The 19,253-nt window shown below is 45.4% G+C and overlaps 1 protein-coding gene across 2 annotated transcripts in view; it reads right to left on the bottom strand.

The window, feature by feature from the left end:
• The window catches only part of LOC147026839 (WD repeat and FYVE domain-containing protein 3-like), a 188,925-nt gene that overhangs the window by 96,332 nt on the left and 73,340 nt on the right, over nt 1–19,253 (bottom strand). For both annotated transcript variants that reach the window (XM_085882671.1, XM_085882672.1), the window contains exons 4-6: nt 5,707–5,819; nt 4,865–5,002; nt 4,034–4,226 (exon numbers count right to left, since the gene is read on the bottom strand). In XM_085882671.1, the coding sequence (XP_085738797.1) occupies nt 4,034–4,226; nt 4,865–5,002; nt 5,707–5,819 (444 nt within the window). The remainder of the gene's footprint in view (nt 1–4,033; nt 4,227–4,864; nt 5,003–5,706; nt 5,820–19,253) is intronic.

The raw sequence follows: 19,253 nt of genomic DNA, 5'->3' as shown, positions 1-19,253 counted from the left end.
TCAGGTTAAGAGTTTGTACAGTGTTTTATTAACCCTGTGCGGAAGTTAAATGTCACGCTCGGAAACGTCCGGAGACACCTGGAGTCGAGGTGTATGGCGTATATAGAGCCTTGCGGCTCTAAAAAATGCCATTAAACACAAAATAATAATAATAATAATAATAATAAGAATCACACCTGGTCTCACATCAAAATAAGAATTATTCACAACAGCTCGAGTCCAATAACAGGGCACACACCTCAAATTAGCTTGCGTGGCAAGCTTCCCACGTATTTCGTGTTGAGCAGGAAGACACTGCCCAAAGACAAGTTTCCAGATGGCGTCATTGTTTGTGCGCAGCAGAAGGGGTGGATAGACGAGAGACTTGTGGTGGTGACTTTCTTTTTATATGCATCATTTTCGACATGAACATCCGGTGCAGGCAGAATTAATCCACCAAGCTTGTTCCTTACATGCTGACGCTATGCTAGCAAATGCTGGATAGTGGGGGCTTGATTTAAAGCTAGGAACAACCAATCAGCCCCTATACGAGGGCAGGAAATGGATTTAAAAGGAAGAAGAAGACTCTCACGAGAGCGAGGAGCCACGGGATGGTGAAGCTTGAAGAAGTACCAGTGCTGCTCGGTTATTTTGACTTCCTTTGGTTCTCTTCATTTTCACTCATTTCTATCAGCGGTTCCTAACTTGCTTCCCAATGATTACTTGTGTTGACCAGACGAACTTTCTTACTTCGCAGGCCTTTGTATTCGACCCAAGTTTTGAGGAACATTAGCTGCATCTCAGTGCAACCACCACAGACGAACTTTCCTGTTTCCCGGACTTGGTATTTTCATCAGTTGAAAATTAACATTTTGTGATGTTTCCCGCCGGGATTTTCGACCGGATTCTCAGGAGCATTGACCACATGCATCTTGATTGAGCTTTCACCATCACTCCTGTCGCTATGTTGCCAAAGTATTATGTTGACTGGGAGACTGCCGACGTTCATCGGGAGGATGAGAAAGGTCGACCTCTTCCAATGATCTTCCGGCTGGATCATCAAGGTGTGGGAGGAGATACCATCGGGCATCATCAAGCGAGCATTTCTGGAATGCTGCATCTCCAACAACATGGACGGCACAGAGGACGACATCATTTGGGAGGAGGCGGCTGTAAATGGCGACAGTGCCGGGGACTTGCTCTACCCTGATTCAAACAAGGAGTAAAGTGCTGTTTTCGACGAGGAAAGCATTGACAAGGATTTCCTCTGGTTTTGCTGAAATGCTTCATTAAACCCAAATGACCCTTTTCAGGGCCACACATCCACAAGAAATATGCATGATACCAGTATGAATCCCTTTTTTTCCTTTTTCTCATTAAAAAAAAATCCTCTTTGTAATGATAAAAAACTAAGAAAGAAAAATAAAAACTTCTTGGTATCCTCTCCTCTCTTCCCTCTTCAACTTCTTGAAAATGAGAATAAGACTATTAGATGAAACTAAGCGGAGATGGGAGAAAACAAGTCGATACCTCCGTCACTTTGTTCTGCACAAAGTTAATATACATATGTATTTCGATCTTGATCAGAAAATAAAATGATCACAATATTCATTTATTTTGAAGGTGAAAAACAGGGGTGCGGTTAATACACAGGAAAATACGGTACTAAGTCTAAGTGCCTTTGGTAAAAATGGGGTGAGGTGCGTGGCTCATGCAGAAGAATATAACTTATTACTGAATAAACATATTACATACTGTATTACTAAACTTACCTTTAATGATGATAATTTGAAGTTTATTTGATGACTGAGGATGATGATATAAAAAAAAAATTGTGATGGGCACCTGTTTTGCTTTTTACTGAAGTTCTTTATCGACTTCCTCATAAGGATTGATCATACCCTTCAGTTCTCGGTTGAAGTCCTATCACGTAAAACTCATGTCATGTCCTGGAGCAGTTTTACAGGACTCACCCTTGTGCACGGTGTTAAACCAAAACATTCACCACCCCTTATGTTTTCCATGTATTTCTTTATTTGTGCAGGGATTCATTTCTGATCATGATTCATGCAGAGCACAGTGTTGACACAGGGAGAGATGAGTACAGTACAGTATTGTACTGAAGGTCTTTATAGACTTCCTTATCGGAATTGATCATACCTTCCAGCTCTCGCTTGAATTTAATGCTCCCCGGTTAATGTGGGGTTAGGGTTAGAGGTCCACCCATAGCCTGGTGTTGCCGTAGTGGTTAGGGTAGCGGCTTGGGATCCAAAAGGTCCTGAGTTCAAGCCCCATTGGCCGCTTGAATTAATACACACCAGGAGGTTGACTCAGCCCATCATCCTTCCAAGATCGGCGAAGTGAGTACCAGTGAACTGGGCCCGGTGTATGCCCCGGTTATAATAGGTGTACCATATCCCTGTGTCGTAAGAGGCGATCAGGGTTGCGTCAGGAAGGGCATCCGGCATAAAACCTGTGCCAAATCATTATGCGGATCATAACGGATGATCCGCTGTGGCGACCCCTAACAGGAGGAGGAGAAGGAAAAGGAGAAGGAGGAGAAGGAAAAGGAGAAGGAGGAGAAGGAAAAGGAGAAGGAGGAGAAGGAAAAGGAGAAGGAGGAGAAGGAAAAGGAGAAGGAGGAGAAGGAAAAGGAGAAGGAGGAGAAGGAAAAGGAGAAGGAGGAGAAGGAAAAGGAGAAGGAGGAGAAGGAAAAGGAGAAGGAGGAGAAGGAAAAGGAGAAGGAGGAGAAGGAAAAGGAGAAGGAGGAGAAGGAAAAGGAGAAGGAGGAGAAGGAAAAGGAGAAGGAGGAGAAGGAAAAGGAGAAGGAGGAGAAGGAAAAGGAGAAGGAGGAGAAGGAAAAGGAGAAGGAGGAGAAGGAAAAGGACAACGCGGAGAAGGAAGAGAAGAAGGAGGAGAAGGAAAAGGAGAAGGAGGAGAAGGAAAAGGAGAAGGAGGAGAAGGAAAAGGAGAAGGAGGAGAAGGAAAAGGAGAAGGAGGAGAAGGAAAAGGAGAAGGAGGAGAAGGAAAAGGAGAAGGAGGAGAAGGAAAAGGAGAAGGAGGAGAAGGAAAAGGAGAAGGAGGAGAAGGAAAAGGAGAAGGAGGAGAAGGAAAAGGAGAAGGAGGAGAAGAAAAAGGAGAAGGAGGAGAAGGAAAAGGAGAAGGAGGAGAAGGAAAAGGAGAAGGAGGAGAAGGAAAAGGAGAAGGAGGAGAAGGAAAAGGAGAAGGAGGAGAAGGAAAAGGAGAAGGAGGAGAAGGAAAAGGAGAAGGAGGAGAAGGAAAAGGAGAAGGAGGAGCAGGAAAAGGAGAAGGAGGAGACGGAAAAGGAGAAGGAGCAGAAGGAAAAGGAGAAGGAGGAGAAGGAAAAGGAGAAGGAGGAGAAGGAAAAGGAGAAGGAGGAGAAGGAAAAGGAGAAGGAGGAGAAGGAAAAGGAGAAGGAGGAGAAGGAAAAGGAGAAGGAGGAGAAGGAAAAGGAGAAGGAAAAGGAGAAGGAGGAGAAGGAAAAGGAGAAGAAGGAAAAGGAGAAGGAGGAGAAGGAGGAGAAGGAGGAGGAGGAGAAGGAGAAGGAGAAGGAGAAGGAGAAGAAGAAGGAGAAGGAGAAGGAGAAGGAGAAGGAGAAGGAGGAGGAGGAGGAGGAGGAGAAGGAGAAGGAGAAGGAGAAGGAGAAGGAGAAGGAGAAGGAGAAGGAGAAGGAGAAGGAGAAGGAGGAGAAGGGTTAGAGGTCAACCTGAAAAATTCGCCATTGCACACCACATATATTTTTCCAACCACAAATAAGGGAGGGCCATGGGCTGCGAATGGTAAATAGTACAAGAGAAAATTCACCGCAAAGAGTCAAAACCACGAGTAGCAAACCCACAAATAGCGAGGGTTGACTGTATATTGTTATTGCTGTTACCTTCTGTTATATACAGTGGCGACCCAGGGTGTCATTGGTTCACTTGCAGTGAATAAAGGGTATTAGTTCACGTGATGCATCAAATCTCCACGGCACACAAACATTCAAAACCCACCAGAAAAGTTGGGCATACAGACTTAAGATAGTTTGACGAACCGTGAATGTATCGCAGCACGTTGTTGGAGAGACCACGACGAGCCAGCATTCGAAGTATGTCTGCCGCGCCATGCCGCCAGCCTTGATTGTATGGAGGACACCAAGAGGAGATGGCTAGGAAGAGCAGGCTCATGTCATCCTTCTGCACGAGTTCCTCAGCCGGAGAGGAGTGCCGGCACAACCGCACCAGAGTCTGCACGTGATGTACTTCAATCATGTACAGTGCCAACAAACTGGATGCTTTAAGGTATTCATAATTATGATACAAAGTACATTTTGATACACTGCTGTATATTCAAAGGGTATAAAAATGTGAGCCTAAAAAAATTAAAAATAATAATTCATAGAAGCATCTGCAACTGGAGGTTTTTGTTCTCCACACCCAAAGCTTAAAGCAGCTTCCCCCTTATGCACCACCATGTGATGTAACCAAGTTTGAATGTAAAACGTATATTCATGCTCCACCCATGTTTTGCACCATGCATATTTATGCTCTGCACACGTGTTGAGTCATCTCCACTGCAAGCGGGGAGACTGGCGCTGCCCTGTCTGGTGGGACGTGTAGTTGTAATGAGCAAAAGGCACGGTTTTTACCGTCGCATTTGGAGTGCTTTAAAATGAAGTAAAAGTGATTTAAACCTCAAAGTGTTGGTAAGCTGCCTGGAGCATTCTTTATTCAAAGAATCGGGGCACTATGTTGTTCCAGGATACCCCCACTCACCCATCCTCCCCATACGGTAGCCTTCAACATTGGGAACATGATCGGAATAAAATAAAAATCAGCTGGATATACACTGAATAAAAATATTTCTGTTTGATCAAAACACCAACCTCGACAAAGAGCGTTTGTAAGCGAAGCCGTGACTCAGTTTCATCCGAAGGATCCACAGGTGGCAGGTCAAAGCAAAGGTAAAGGCATTTCACAAGTGTGGATGGCAGAGACATGGTTGCCATGATGTCTACGACTTTCTGTCAGAGGAAAGAGATGAGAAGGAGGTGGAGACCCTGAACAACAATTGTTTATGCAACTTCCAGACCCCAGGCATCTTTGAGTGGTCCAAGGACATGACTCGGAGGTTATTCCAAATTGAAGGAAAGTGGGATTACATTTTTGAATATTTTTTGACAATTTATTTGGCCTTTTGGGTAAACAAACTATAACGTAGATGATGTTTCCCCAGAATCCTCCATTGGTTCATTTTGTTTTAACAATCCACTATGGAGGTGAAAGGTAGGTTCAGTGGAAATGTACTCTTTGCCAATTTTCTTGTCAAAGATTTCAGATACAAATTTTGTAAAGCCATCACAGAGTACATTTTGGGGGAAAATAAGATGTTAAGCTGGTCATCCTATCTGAAGGCACTCAAGATCGACAAACTCTTAGAACTTCCAAAGAGGCTACTGTGTGTTGCTACTCTGACCAAGTTTCAAATTCTGACATTCATGCTCGTCACAACACAGGTCCCTGGTGGCCCGAGTTTTTCTGGTTTATCATGATATAGCATATAATACCAAGTTCTACGGCTGCTACTGGCAAGATTCTCAAAATCCCTTCAAACTAAAAGGCCGAACACCTTCATTATGGAGACACGGTTGCTCGTCATCGACAGAGTACAAATAATAAGCAAGCAGGGATGCCGATAATAATCAACAGCTGATGAAGCATCCCTTACTTGATTGGTCGCAGCAAGTATGTGCAGGGTATTAAGCAGAGTCCATCCAAGGGTTTCATCCTCTCCTGGCTTAGGTGGGTTCAGGAACTCCAAGATGGCTTGAACGGCAACCTCTAAACGAGGGATAACGAGGGCAAAGTGAGATGTGAGTGATGTACAAGGATTTCTCATGAGTGAAGTTATGGGATTAAATTTTTTTTTAAAGAAAGAAAAAGAGCGTGCACAAACATTCATTCCTTGATTTCCTCATAATCTTCCATAAGTGGGATGGGTTAATAAAGTATTCAACAAACAGCTGCCATGCGAATGGATTGGGAAATTAAACTGCATTGGGAAACTAGTTTCACCTCAACAAGGGCAACGTCTAAATACGCAGAAACAACAGTATTGGGCGAGTTTGCACCTGCAATTATAATTAATGATCGCATGACGATCCAAAAAAAGACAATGGAACTCGTGCACTGGAGAAAAGCTTTTGCCCTCTTATGCACAACTGCCAAATATATTGCGATCTATCGATGCAATTCCTTCAGCAAATTGATGAAGCAACTAAGCCGATATACGCACCTCGAGAGCAAGCCAAGTGAATACAGTGTACGTGATATTGGGATCAGTCTTGTCCCCAAGTCACGAGCTTTTTATACATGTCAACAAAAACCGATCTGGGCAGCAGCATGCAAAACACACCAAATGGCATGAAGCTGACTCGGTTAATACAAATTCATGCCAAAGAAAGTTCTGTTAATTTTTTTTTTAAGTGTGAAACAATAAAAATATTGAAAGCAAAACAATAGTAATGCTGTATCTGCTTTCACAAGCTAAGTTTTCAGTTTAAGTAGTTTTGCGACAAGCCAAAGGACACTATTGTCAGGTCAGGCCAGATCAGATGTGTGACTTGCTACAGGTATCATGTAAACCTGTTTCATGGTTGGGTTGTCAGTGACAAAACAGTCTCCCCCACCAGGTTTTCTGGTGAGGAGGGTGCACGATATGGACATCCAGCAGCATTAAAAACAAAACCTGTCAAAGGGTGGAGGAGCTCCTTGTGAGCCAACAGCCATCCATACCTAGTGCCCAACTGTGCCTGCAGACGTCCTGCAGTAGGGTTACTTTTTTTAGGAGGTTGGTGGCAGGATTTGCACTACGACCACTGTAAAATCCTTCATTCCGCAAAACATACCAATAGCAAAAATAAATCTGAAAACTCACTCCGTGGGAGTACCTCCTGTGCAGCTGCCCCTCCACAGGGCAGCTCACCAGATGACAGGATTGGGGCAAAGCCTTTGGGACCTCCAATCTTTGATGAAAGAAGGAAAACCACAGGGTAACCTTCCAGGGTCAGATTGTGGAAATGTGTGTCAGGGTGGAGCTGAAGTGTCGTCCAGCAGTCGATCGTCACCTTGGGTTAGCCTAAGGTGGTCCCTTTGGGTGGGTGCCTGGAATTTCCTATTCCAAAAAGAGGATGATCACCTGTCTCTGTTATCATCTGAGCTCGAGCGTTTGAACACCGGTATTGCAGCACTCTGTGGTTCGGAGACCGGATAGTGCCGAGATCATGGCGGGTGGTTACACCTACTATTGGTCTAGTCGCTGTGATGGTTACCATGCCCAAGGAGTTGCTGTAGCTGTGTCCAATAAGCTGACTCAAATGATCATGGAGACAACACCAGTCAACAAGCATATGAGACGACGGATCTGTTACTCTTTGGGTGTCATTTCCCTGGTTTCTGAAAATGCTCCGACTGAAGTGAATGATCTCATAGTGAAAGAGGCACTCTATGCCACGCTCGAGTCTGTGGTTGATCAGTGCCCCGGGCGAGATACTCTTTGAGTCTTGGGGGATTTAAATGCATCAACCGGAACTGAAAGGGATGTTTTAGAGACATGTGTTGGTCCCCATGGGTCTGGAACTGTGAACCAGAATAGCGAGAAGTTCCTTGACTTTGCAAGAAGTCATGGACTTAAGGTGGCTGGTTCATGGTTTCAGTGCCCACAGGCTCATCGCTGAACTTGGTATTCCAACGCAGGTGGTGTGGCAAAGGAGATTGACCATGTGCTTGTTGATGGTCGCTGGAGGATGATCTAGAACTGCAGGGTCTACTGGAGTGCTCACTCAGTTCCTCAATACCGACCACATGCTTGTTGTAGCAACTGTGAAGTTGCAGCTTAAATCCGGGAGAATGGTACCATCCAAGCCAAGGCTGGAAGTTGCCAAGCTCAAGTATGACAGGGTAGCTGAGGAGTTTGTGAACAGACTGAGTGGGGATTTGGGGGGCCTGGGTGCTTTGGGGAATCTTGAAGAGTTGTGGAGTGGCTTCAAGACCACCGTCCTTGATGTTGCCAGTGGATGTCTTGGAACTCACCGTAGGGTGAAGAAGAATTTTGTCTCTCAAGAGACACTGGATACCATTGACCACAGTCACAGGGCCAGGCTGAATGGCATAAAACTGTACGTGCGCTGAGGGTAGACGAGGAGGCCCATGTGCGAGGAATCTGTGAGGGGGTCGAGCATCACCTGTGGTCAAGTGATTCTCGTCCTTGTTACCAGGGAATTCGCGCGTTGCATTCCTCCAAGCCCGCTTGTATAGGGGTTTTTGTACATTTTTCCCGCTTGTATGGACTGGATTCTGGGGAGGATGTCGGAGCGATAAAGCTGCGGTGCATTGTTTGGAAATGTCAAGATCTCTGACCTTGATTTCGCAGATGATGCCGTCATCTTTGCGGAGACTGGATATCCTCTTGGGGGCCCTCGAGGTGCTGAACGAGGAGTCAGAACTGCTGGAATTACCGGTTTTCTGAGTCAAAACTAAGATCCAGGCTTTCATTGACATCTTGGATGCTGCTATCTTGTCTGTTCCAGTTTGTGGAGAGGATGTTGAGGTTGTAGAGATTCACTTATCTTGGCATTGATATTCATGTCTCTGCTGGCTGGTGAGCCAGAGGTGAATAAACATCTGGGTCAGACCTGGGGAGTCATGAATTCACCGGATCATGGGGTGTGGCGCTGCTGGTACCTGTGCAGGACGACAAAAGTCCGAATCTTCGACGCGACGCGCTGCTCCGGCGCATGCTCCCATACCTGACCTGACCTGACCTGATGGACACTAATGACCAATATTGAGATGGCTTGCGATGATGAATCACCTGTGCCTTATCAAGCTTGCGGATGATTCGCTAAAAATGAATGCAATGGGATATCTGTGATGCGCAATCAACTCAGTTAGCAAGATAACCAAGTAATTCTGCAAAACAGATATTTTGTCATCTGGTAGTGACCGTTTAGACAAAGGAAAATACTGTGAAACTCCATGAAATGATTAACAACCAACAATGTTACATAATGTCAAAATAATAGAAATTCAATTCACTCATCTTCAAGGACTGCTGTTTTAACCTGGAAACAAAAGCCCGGGCAAAATACTGGACAGGCAACATGTGACTTTTGACACAACTTAATCTGCCCCAGAATGCTTGCCACACATGTGCAGAAACGCCATGAAACGGGGTCATCAACGTAGCCCAAAGCATATTGTGTTTGCCAGATAAGGATTGTTACCTAAATGACTAACAAAACTTCTAAAACAAGCCAAAAATACTTGGAAATGTACCTGCGATAAAGAGCTTTGCCTCTGAATAACAAGAGTTGGAGAACTTTCTGAACTCACCCAAAGAGCTGATAGCTTGCAGCCCCCTGAATTGCAAACTCCTGAGGACATGGAACAGTGGTTCATGGAACATGACTTGAAGGTTCGTACATAGGCGAGTTCTACCCAAACATTTGCCCACTGCTGCTTGTGAGTGGGCTTTGAACGTTGTGGAATTACCTCGTGTGAACATGGCATGTTTGGCGATATATTTAATGGATGTCTGTTTTTAGAAAGACGAGGCTATCATTACCAATGGATGGACTTCTTAGACTTAGAGAGATATCTGATATCTGGTTTGGATGCTTCTTATCACCAATGGGAAGGTCAAATCTGGGGCTTGTCAATGCATATGGTAAGTTTAAAATGATGATATGTACTATTAATCATGTTTGGGGGGAGAGGGGTGGGAATGGGAGGTGTATGGGCTGTGAGGGTCGTTATATAATTTTTGTTTGGTTTCGTGGCCACAGGAGAAATTATACGAGGTTTTTGCATATATTGGTAAAATGAGAAGCATCCGTCCATGTTTGTGTATGCGTGTTATAATCACTGCCGCTGCTCACTGGTATAAACAGGAAATTATAGGAACTCGACAGCTCTCATCCACAAATATTTCTTGTATTTCCGATATTTCCATGAGTCCAATTTGCATTCAGGACCAGAACAATTATGGTTAACCAGCTTAAAAATACCACTCTTTCGTCGAAATGCTAAAACTTATGTTTGAAAGACGATTTGCATTCGATTTTGTGCGAGCAACGTCAAGTTAAAAGTGCCCGTCGAGCAGAACCGAATCAGTGTAAACAGATACAGAGCACATGCACAAAAAGCCTAGTCAGCATTCATATGTCATTTAGAAAGTCAAGTATTAACTGAGCAGAGTTTGGCGATGAACGTGTAAGCTGGACAACTGCATGGTTAGACAAAGAGAAATAATTAAAAAGTCAGGCAAGGAAAGCAGTGTTAGCTGTCACAGATTCGTACCACACCAGAACACCAGCGCTCATGAAAACTGAATGAAGTGCCTTGTCCTGCAGAAGCAAAAGCAAAACTGAAAGGATGATTAGGTAACAGTTCGACATTTCAAAGATAAATAAAAAGGACACATATTGGCAAAAACTGCCAAGCAATTATGCCTTCTTAATGACCTTGAGCAACAAGCTGATGTTGCATTAAACACCAAGATGATCAGCCTTCACACGTCGGGACGAACACAACCCAAAGGAATGAGGGATGAGCCAGATGTACAAAAGATTTCTGGGGTTATTGGTCAAATAAATTTGTAAACTAGAGTTGCACCCAGATGCGCATGCAACTCTAGTTTTTAGAACTTCTGGGTCCTCGGGGACGTTTTGAGACTTTTGGGTGCTCGGGGACGTTTTGAGACTTTTGGGTGCTCGGGGACGTTTTGAGACTTTTGGGTGCTCGGGGACGTTTTGAGACTTTTGGGTGCTCGGGAACATTTTGAGACTTTTGGGTGCTCGGGGACGTTTTGAGACTTTTGGGTGCTTGGGGACGTTTTGAGACTTTTGGGTGCTCGGGGACGTTTTGAGACTTTTGGGTGCTCGGGGACGTTTTGAGACTTTTGGGTGCTCGGGGACGTTTTGAGACTTTTGGGTGCTCGGGGACGCTTTGAGACTTTTGGGTGCTCGGGGACGCTTTGAGACTTTTGGGTGCTCGGGGACGTTTTGAGACCTTTGGTCCCTCGGGGACTTTTTGGGACTTTTGGTCCCTCGGGGACTTTTTGGAACTTTTCGTCCCTCGGGGACTTTTTGGAACTTTTCGTCCATCGGGGACTTTTTGGAACTTTTGGTCCCTCGGGGACTTTTTGGAACTTTTGGTCAATCGGGGACTTTTTGGAACTTGTGGGTCTTTAGGGGGTCGTCAAAGTTGAAAGAGGTCTCAGCAGTCTAAAGGGTCAAAAGGTAAATTCCAATAGTGCGTAATGAATGAATAGACATACATAATTAACAGACAAAAAGTATGCCTCACAAGGGCGTGCGTGCACGCATGCATGCGCACACCTCATCCATTTATAGTAGATACATACATCTTAAAGGGACAGGTGATTGTGACTAGGAACGTACAGTACACCACTTACCGTAGCAGATAGCTTTGGCTTATCGCAGGATAAAAACGGTGAATGTATTATTATATTCATTTAGTTAGGTTCCAATTGTGCTGTGGAGTCAAGCCAGCTGTGCAGTGAGTCAATGGGTGGAAGACAGTGAGACTAAACTAATGAGGTGTGCTGGCCTTTGACCATTTTATATGTCACGCGATATCTTTTAACCAATGAGATTGCACATCAATTTTAAAAAAGGCAGAAAAGTGCTCTTTTAAGGCTCAGGTGGTGGGTGAAAATACCCTGAGGACAATCCTCGGATCGGACTTGGGTTGTGTGCCAAATTTGGTGGTTGTTGGTCCCAGCGCTCCTTGCAAAAAACGCGAACAAACAGAGACAGACGACAGACATACATCCGATGAATCTTATTTATTGAATATACCTGGTGTTGGTTTAATGGTAAGGGTGGAAGGCTTGGAATCCTAGGGTCTTGAATTTAAATCCCGCTAACCCGTTGAATTAACATCAGGTTGGTATGACTCAGCCTGTCACCCTTCCGAGGTTGGCAAAATATGTACCAGCTTGCTGGGATGATTGAGCAATTCCAGGATACTGCGTCGGAGTGGCAACAAGTCCAGGATTGTGCCCAATAGCCCAGGAGACTGTTTCGGCAGCAACAACGCTCTGTACAGGCTTTGGTCCCAATGGATGTATGGATTACTATTATTACCTCCGCTACCGAAGATGAAGGAGGTTGTTTTCACCCCTTTTTTCTGTCCGTTTCTTTCTTTGCTTGTATGCAGGACATCTCAAAAAGTTGTGGACGGATTTAGATGAAATGTTGTGGACAGTTTGGGTGTGTGACATGGACGAACCGATTAGATTTTGGTGAAGATCCGGATCAGACTTAGAATTTAAGTGATTTTTCACCATTGTGAGATAGGGCTAAACATATATATATATATATATATATATATATATATATATATATATATATATATATATATATATATATTTATATACATATATATATATATATACATATATATATATAGCACGATATCTCAAAAGGTTGTGGACGGATTCGGATGAAACTTGGTGGACAGGTGGACCTCCCAATTAACATCATAGCGAGGAGGAACGCACAAGTGGGTGTGTGGCAAGGACGAATCAATTAGATTTTGGTGCAGATCTGAATCCGTATCTGGATACAGAATTATTTATTTTTTAAAGTGATTCTTCGCCATTGAGAGATTGGGCCAAAAACGATATATCGCATGATATTTCAAAAATGTATTGGGCCCAATATGTTCTCATGGATCAGGCATAACGTGCAAACGTTTACGATCATTACGATCAGGCATGTGCTCTACCGAATGACCTTCTCATGAATTATTATTATTATCATTGTTATTATTATGAATGAGAAGATTGTGCGGTTTTGACTGATCTTGGTGGTTTTGGGGTTTGTTTGTTTTTTTTGGCTTTTGCCATGGCCTGGAGTACTGAAAAGTTATCCTTGTCAAGACAATCAGCTGAACAGAACAGGTTGGCTCTCACATGTAGCCGAAGCAACTTTTTAGAGAAGATACTCCAACTTTAGTTTTGTATACAACGGGTGGGACCGACATTTTTCCCCCACGCCATCCCTATGTATAGAGTGCGAGCACACTAATCGTTTTTGAATCCAAGTGGCAGGTCTTCCCATTTCTTGTCACCATCTTTTAAGGACAATTACAGACTGTAAAACCTCATACTGTACAGCAATTCGAGCTCTTTGAGAAACAGTTAATTCTCAGCCATAATGGATCAATTTGAAAGCAACTAAAATATATATCAATAGCAATAAACAAGCTTTCAAACAAACAAAATTATTATTCTACCTCTAATAACAACAGAGTACTAGTACTATACAGCAGGCCCACCCCGAAGGTGGGTTTCAGCATCGCGGTTTTCCTCTATCGCAGTTCAATTATTGTGGTAAAATATGCCGATCATGGCATAGGCCCCTCGCTCCATCGCGGTCTGGTGCAGAGGAGAACACAACCTCGCAACTCTGTCTCACATCAGCCCCGCGCTGTCCTCCATCCGAGACTCAGTTGCTCTTTCGATATCATGCCGCACGGACCGTTTTCATCGCGTGATATCTGTTGACATCCCGTGATTTTGATCGTTATCGTGTGATAGTGCACGATTTAGTTTTCACTAGTCTTTTAATTACATTGTGGGGTGTAAGTGACAGTAAATGGTTATGAAGAAAAACATGGAAGGTATGAAGACGAAGAAGAACACATTGGTTGTAGTGAAATAAAGCAAATTAATCATTATAAAATGTTATTAAAAGCTTTTAAAGTAAGAAGAAAATTAATTAAATGAAGAGGAATGTTGGTCAATTGGGAGGTCATGAGAAAGGAAGAAATAAAGAATGAACCAAGAAAGGAAATAACAGTCAGAATGAGTTCACGATTTGTTTTTACAAGCGAAAATATTTGTTTGTTTTGAGACGAAGAGAAAGGAATAAGATAAAGTTGAGGAGCGTGAAAGAGAACACTTGAGGGATAAAGCAGAATGAGGCACATACACGACATGGCCAAAAAGGTATGTGGACACCTGCTCGTCCAATATCTCATTGCAAAATCAAGGGTATTAATAAGGAGTTGGTCCCTCCTTTTGCTGCAAAAATATCCTCCACTCTTCTGGGAACGCTTTCCACGTGATGTTACAGCATTGCTGTGAGGATTTGCTTCCATTCAGCCACAAGAGCATTAGTGAGGCCGTGCAATGATGTTGGGCAATTCGGTCTGGCTCGCAGTCGGCATGACAATTCATCCCAAAGGTGTTCATTGGGGTTGAGGTCAGGGCTCTGTGCAGGCCAGTCAAGTTCTTCCAGACTGATCTTGACGAACCATTTCTGTATGGAATCGCTTTGTGCATGGGGGCATTGTCATGCTGAAAAAGAAAAGGACCTTCTCCAAACTGTTGCCACAAAGTTGGAAGCACAGAATTATCTAGAATGTCATTGTTTGCTGTAGCGTTAAGATTTCCCTTCACTGGAACTAAGGGGCCTAGCCAGAACCATGAAAAACATTCCCAGACCATTATTCATCCTCTACCAAACTTTACAGTTGGCACTATGCATTCAGGCAGGTAATGTTCTCCTGGCACCTGCCAAACCCAGATTTGTCCGTCAGACTGCCAGATGGTGAAGCGTGATTCATCACTCCAGAGAACGTATTTCCACTGCTCCAGAGTCCAATGGCGTTGAGCTTTACACCACTCCAGCCGACGCTTGGCATTGCGCATGGTGACCTGAGGTTTGTGTGCGGCTGCTCGGCCATGGAAACCCATTTCATGAAGCTCTCGATGAACAATGCTTGTGCTGACGTTGCTTCCAGTGTCAAATTGGGAACTCAGGAGTGAGTGTTGCAACCGACGACAGATGATTTTTCCATGTAATGCGCTTCAGCACTCGGCGGTCCCGTTCAGTGAGCTTGGGGAGCCTACCACTTCACGGATGAGCTGTTGTTGCTCCTAGACATATCCACTTCACAATATAACAGCACCAACAGTTGACTGGGGCAGCTCTAGCAGGGCAGAAATTTGACGAACTGACTTGTTGGAAAGGTGGCATCCTATGACAGTGCCACGTTGAAAGTCACAGAGCTCTTTAGTATGGCCCATTCTACTGCCAATGTTTGTCTATGGAGATTGCATGGCTGTGTGCTTGATTTTATATACCTGTCAGCAATGGGTATAGCTGAAATAGCCAAATCCACTAATTAGAAGGGGTGTCCATATAATTTTTGGCCATGTAGTGTATCTTGAAAGGTTTTTGCTCGTCTTCATGGAGAGGCGTTTCAGTTTAACCACAAGATGGACGCTGTCATGTAACTTTATACAGAGGTCTAGAATGGCGTGCAGAACAACGGAAAACAGACAAAGATCAACTCCTTCTTCACAAAGTCTGATGACATTGACAATCTAAGTCAAGGATGTTGATGTCATCTTGATATCCTCCAATGCCCTCAATCATCATCATCATAATCATCAAAAGTAAGTACAATTTTAACTGTTGTTCATTTTTACTCGTTTAGGCAAAAACAAAAAAACAAAAAAAAAGCACTAAACTTTAGAGTTGGTTCCCCTCACCATATTTTTCCCATAAGGTCTTAACTTTGCACATTGTGGTTTTGCCCAATGCGGGGTTTTTCAAACATGTAACCCCTGTAAATGGGGAGGGAGGGTCTGCTGTCTTTAAAATAGGGACTTGTAGATCATCCCGTACATGACAACAATATCCATCCATCCATCAGGACCATACTCTGTGCATAGCGTTGATGCTGCCTAAGCAGTCTCCTTGGATATTGGGCACAATCCCAGATGGGTCAACAACAATATAAAAGGTAAAAAAATACACAAAGGTGGAAATGAATTCGAAAATGGATCCAGTTGGCACAAATTTGTTAAAATGAGTTTTGCTTTGAGACTCCATGAGGAACTGACATTTCGACCAATGCAAAAAGGCTTCTCAATTTGAGGAAGTGAGGATTTTGACATTTTTTTTCCTCAGTTTGCATGGAAATCAGGCATGTGCGTGTTGAGAGTCAGTAAAGAACTCAGCACTGTACCAGCCCTCAGGAACTCAACACTGTACCCAAGATGCAACAAGTGTGGAAAGGATGGTGAGTCATTACCACCTGGGGTGCAACATCCAGAGGACAGTAAGGCAGGAGTGCATGCACAATGGAACCGCTTACCTTAGACATAATGACTTTGAATGAGGGGCACAGACCCACCACAGGAAACAAGCTGAGAAAAGCTTGGGCACCAGGAATCACTTACCAATTGCTTATAATGAACATCTCACATCCACCAGCACAACATCCCACTAGCCCTCTTCTAATTTGATTTTATGGGCCTTAAACTTTTCCACCAGACTCATTCAATTCCTCTCCTCTGCTCTGCTCAATTTCGCTGACTCGGTGGCAGACTACGAGGTCTGAAGATCATCTGGCCTTCACATTTAGGGTCACCTTAATATTCCCCTAACCAGTTTATGGAAAATGTATTGTGGGTATACCTTTCCCCAGCCTTACTCAAGCACCTGAAAATCTTGATTCAAACAAGTAATTCAGAAGGTTCACATATTACATCCAACAATATTTGTACAATTTGGTCGATGGAGGAATTTCATAGGAAAGATAGGATCGTATAGAGTTGCTTCGCCCATGGACGTGAAGAAGACATCTCGATGCAAACTAAGTTGGGAGACTGTGAGCTCGAGTGTTACTTGTCACCACACAGGGGGTGGTGCAGTGTTGATTAGATAGGGATTAAGGATTAGTTCCCCCAGTATGCAATTGCCCCCTCTGTGACTTTTCCCTATGTTTTTTGGATGACAAATGAGGAATGGAAGAATTGCGTTTTTATAACATGACCAAGTAGGCAAGAAGCCCCGCCTCCAAGGGTGACGGAGGGCGAAGTTACGCCCCAGAGGCTGATTGATGGGATGAACGTGACGCCAGTGAGAGGAGGAGGGAGAGGGCATAGGAGGCAGGCGATCAGAGAGGACAGGGAAGCAGCTCGTAGCGAGGAGGAACGCACGAGTGGAGTTTGGTGGGAGGCAAGCGGTCAGAGAGGACGGGGAAGCAGCACATAGCGAGGAGGAACGCACAAGTGGAGTTTGGTGGGAGGCAGGCGAACAGAGAGGAAGGAGAAGCAGCTTGTAGCGAGGAGGAATGCACGAGTGGAGTTTGGTGGGAAGCAGGCGATCAGAGAGGACGGGGAAGCAGCTCAGAGCGAGGAGGAACGCACAAGTGGAGTTTGGTGGGAGGCAGGCGATCAGAGGACAGGGAAGCAGCTCGTAGCGAGGAGGAGCGCATGAGTGGAGTTTGGTGGGAGGCAGGTGATCAGTGAGAACGGGGAAGCAGCTTGGAGCGAGGAGGAACGCATGAGTGGAGCTTCCTGGGAGGCAGGCGACCAGAGAGGATGGGGAAGCAGCTCGTAGCGAGGAGGAACGCACGAGTGGAGTTTGGTGGGAGGCAGGCGATCAGAGAGGACGGCGAAGCAGCTCGTAGCGAGGAGGAATGCATGAGTGGAGTTTGGTGGGAGGCAGGCGATCAGAGAGGACAGGGAAGCAGCTCATAGCGAGGAGGAACGCATGAGTGGAGTTTGGTGGGAGGCAGGTGATCAGTGAGAACGGGGAAGCAGCTTGGAGCGAGGAGGAACGCATGAGTGGAGCTTCCTGGGAGGCAGGCGATCAGAGAGGACAGGGAAGCAGCTCATAGCGAGGAGGAATGCACGAGTGGAGTTTGGTGGAAGGCAGGCGATCAGAGAGGATACGGAAGCAGCTCATAGCGAGGAGGAACGTACAAGTGGAGTTTGGTGAGAGGTAGGCGATAAGGGAGGACAGGGAAGCAGCTCGTAGTGAGGAGGAACGCATGAGTGGAGTTTGGTGGGAGGCAGGCGACCAGAGAGGACAGGGAAGCAGCTTGTAACAAGGAGGAACGCATGAGTGGAGTTTGGTCGGAGGCAGGCGATTAGAGAGGACAGGGAAGCAGCTCGTAGCGAGGAGGAATGCATGAGTGGAGTTTGGTGGGAGGCAGGCGATCAGAGAGAACGGGGAAGCAGCGCGGAGCGAGGAGGAACGCATGAGTGGAGTTTCCTGGGAGGCAGGCGATCAGAGAGGACAGGGAAGCAGCTTGTAACAAGGAGGAACGCATGAGTGGAGTTTGGTGGGAGGCAGGCGATCAGAGAGGACAGGGAAGCAGCTTGTAACAAGGAGGAACGCACGAGTGGAGTTTCCTGGGAGGCAGGCGATCAGAGAGGACAGGGAAGCAGCTTGTAACAAGGAGGAACGCATGAGTGGAGTTTGGTGGGAGGCAGGCGATCAGAGAGGACAGGGAAGCAGCTCATAGTGAGGAGGAACGCATGAGTGGAGTTTGGTGGGAGGCAGGCGATAAGGGAGGATGGGGAAGCAGCTTGTAGTGAGGAGGAACGCATGAGTGGAGTTTGGTGGGAGGCAGGCGATCAGAGAGGACAGGGAAGCAACTCGTAGCGAGGAGGAGCGCATGAGTGGAGTTTGGTGGGAGGCAGGTGATCAGTGAGAACGGGGAAGCAGCTCCGAGCGAGGAGGAACGCATGAGTGGAGTTTCCTGGGAGGCAGGCGATGAGAGAGGACAGGGAAGCAGCTCGTTGCGGGAGGAACACACGGGTGGAGTTTGTTGGGAGGTAGGCGATCAGAGAGGATGGGGAAGCAACTCGTAGCGAGGAGGAACGCATGAGTGTGGAACACACGCAGTCGAGAGAGAACGTATCTAGGAGATGGCCTGTAAGAACAGGGCTTTACAGCTGGCTTTCCTTTGACGCATGAAGAAGACAGCACGATTGTTGTGTTTGTGCTGAAGTGAATTGGCTTGTGTGGTGGAGCAAGATGCTAGTCATCGGCTCTTGGCGGATCATGAGAGACCGACCTCAAAACACAATGCATATCACCGAAGAGAGCAGCTGCATCAGACAGCACGACCGACGAGGAAGCCGTGTGGTGGTTCCTGAGCCCTGACTGAGTGCCATCTCTGAATTACCTCCTGTACGTCTTCCCGCCCAGAGAGCAACTGGGCACCATTTTGAGTGCATTTTGCCCACGCAGTGATGAAGCGCTTTTGGTGACCTTCAAGTTGAAGCAGCCCATCCCTGGGCGCACAGCTTAAGTGCCGGGATAAAGGAGGGATTTTTATTTTATTCTGTTTTCTTGTCTGTATTTAAGTCTGCGTATAGGCACCTCAATTAGATGTAGATTTAGTTTAACTCATGTTTTTCTTTCATTATTATAATCT

The sequence above is a fragment of the Eptatretus burgeri genome, chromosome 5 (assembly GCF_056783735.1).
Source record: "Eptatretus burgeri isolate ZD-2024b chromosome 5, Ebu_testis_v1, whole genome shotgun sequence".
Lineage (NCBI taxonomy): Eukaryota > Metazoa > Chordata > Myxini > Myxiniformes > Myxinidae > Eptatretus > Eptatretus burgeri.
Note: the sequence above shows the minus strand (reverse complement) of the source record. Positions and strands in the feature narration are given on the sequence as shown.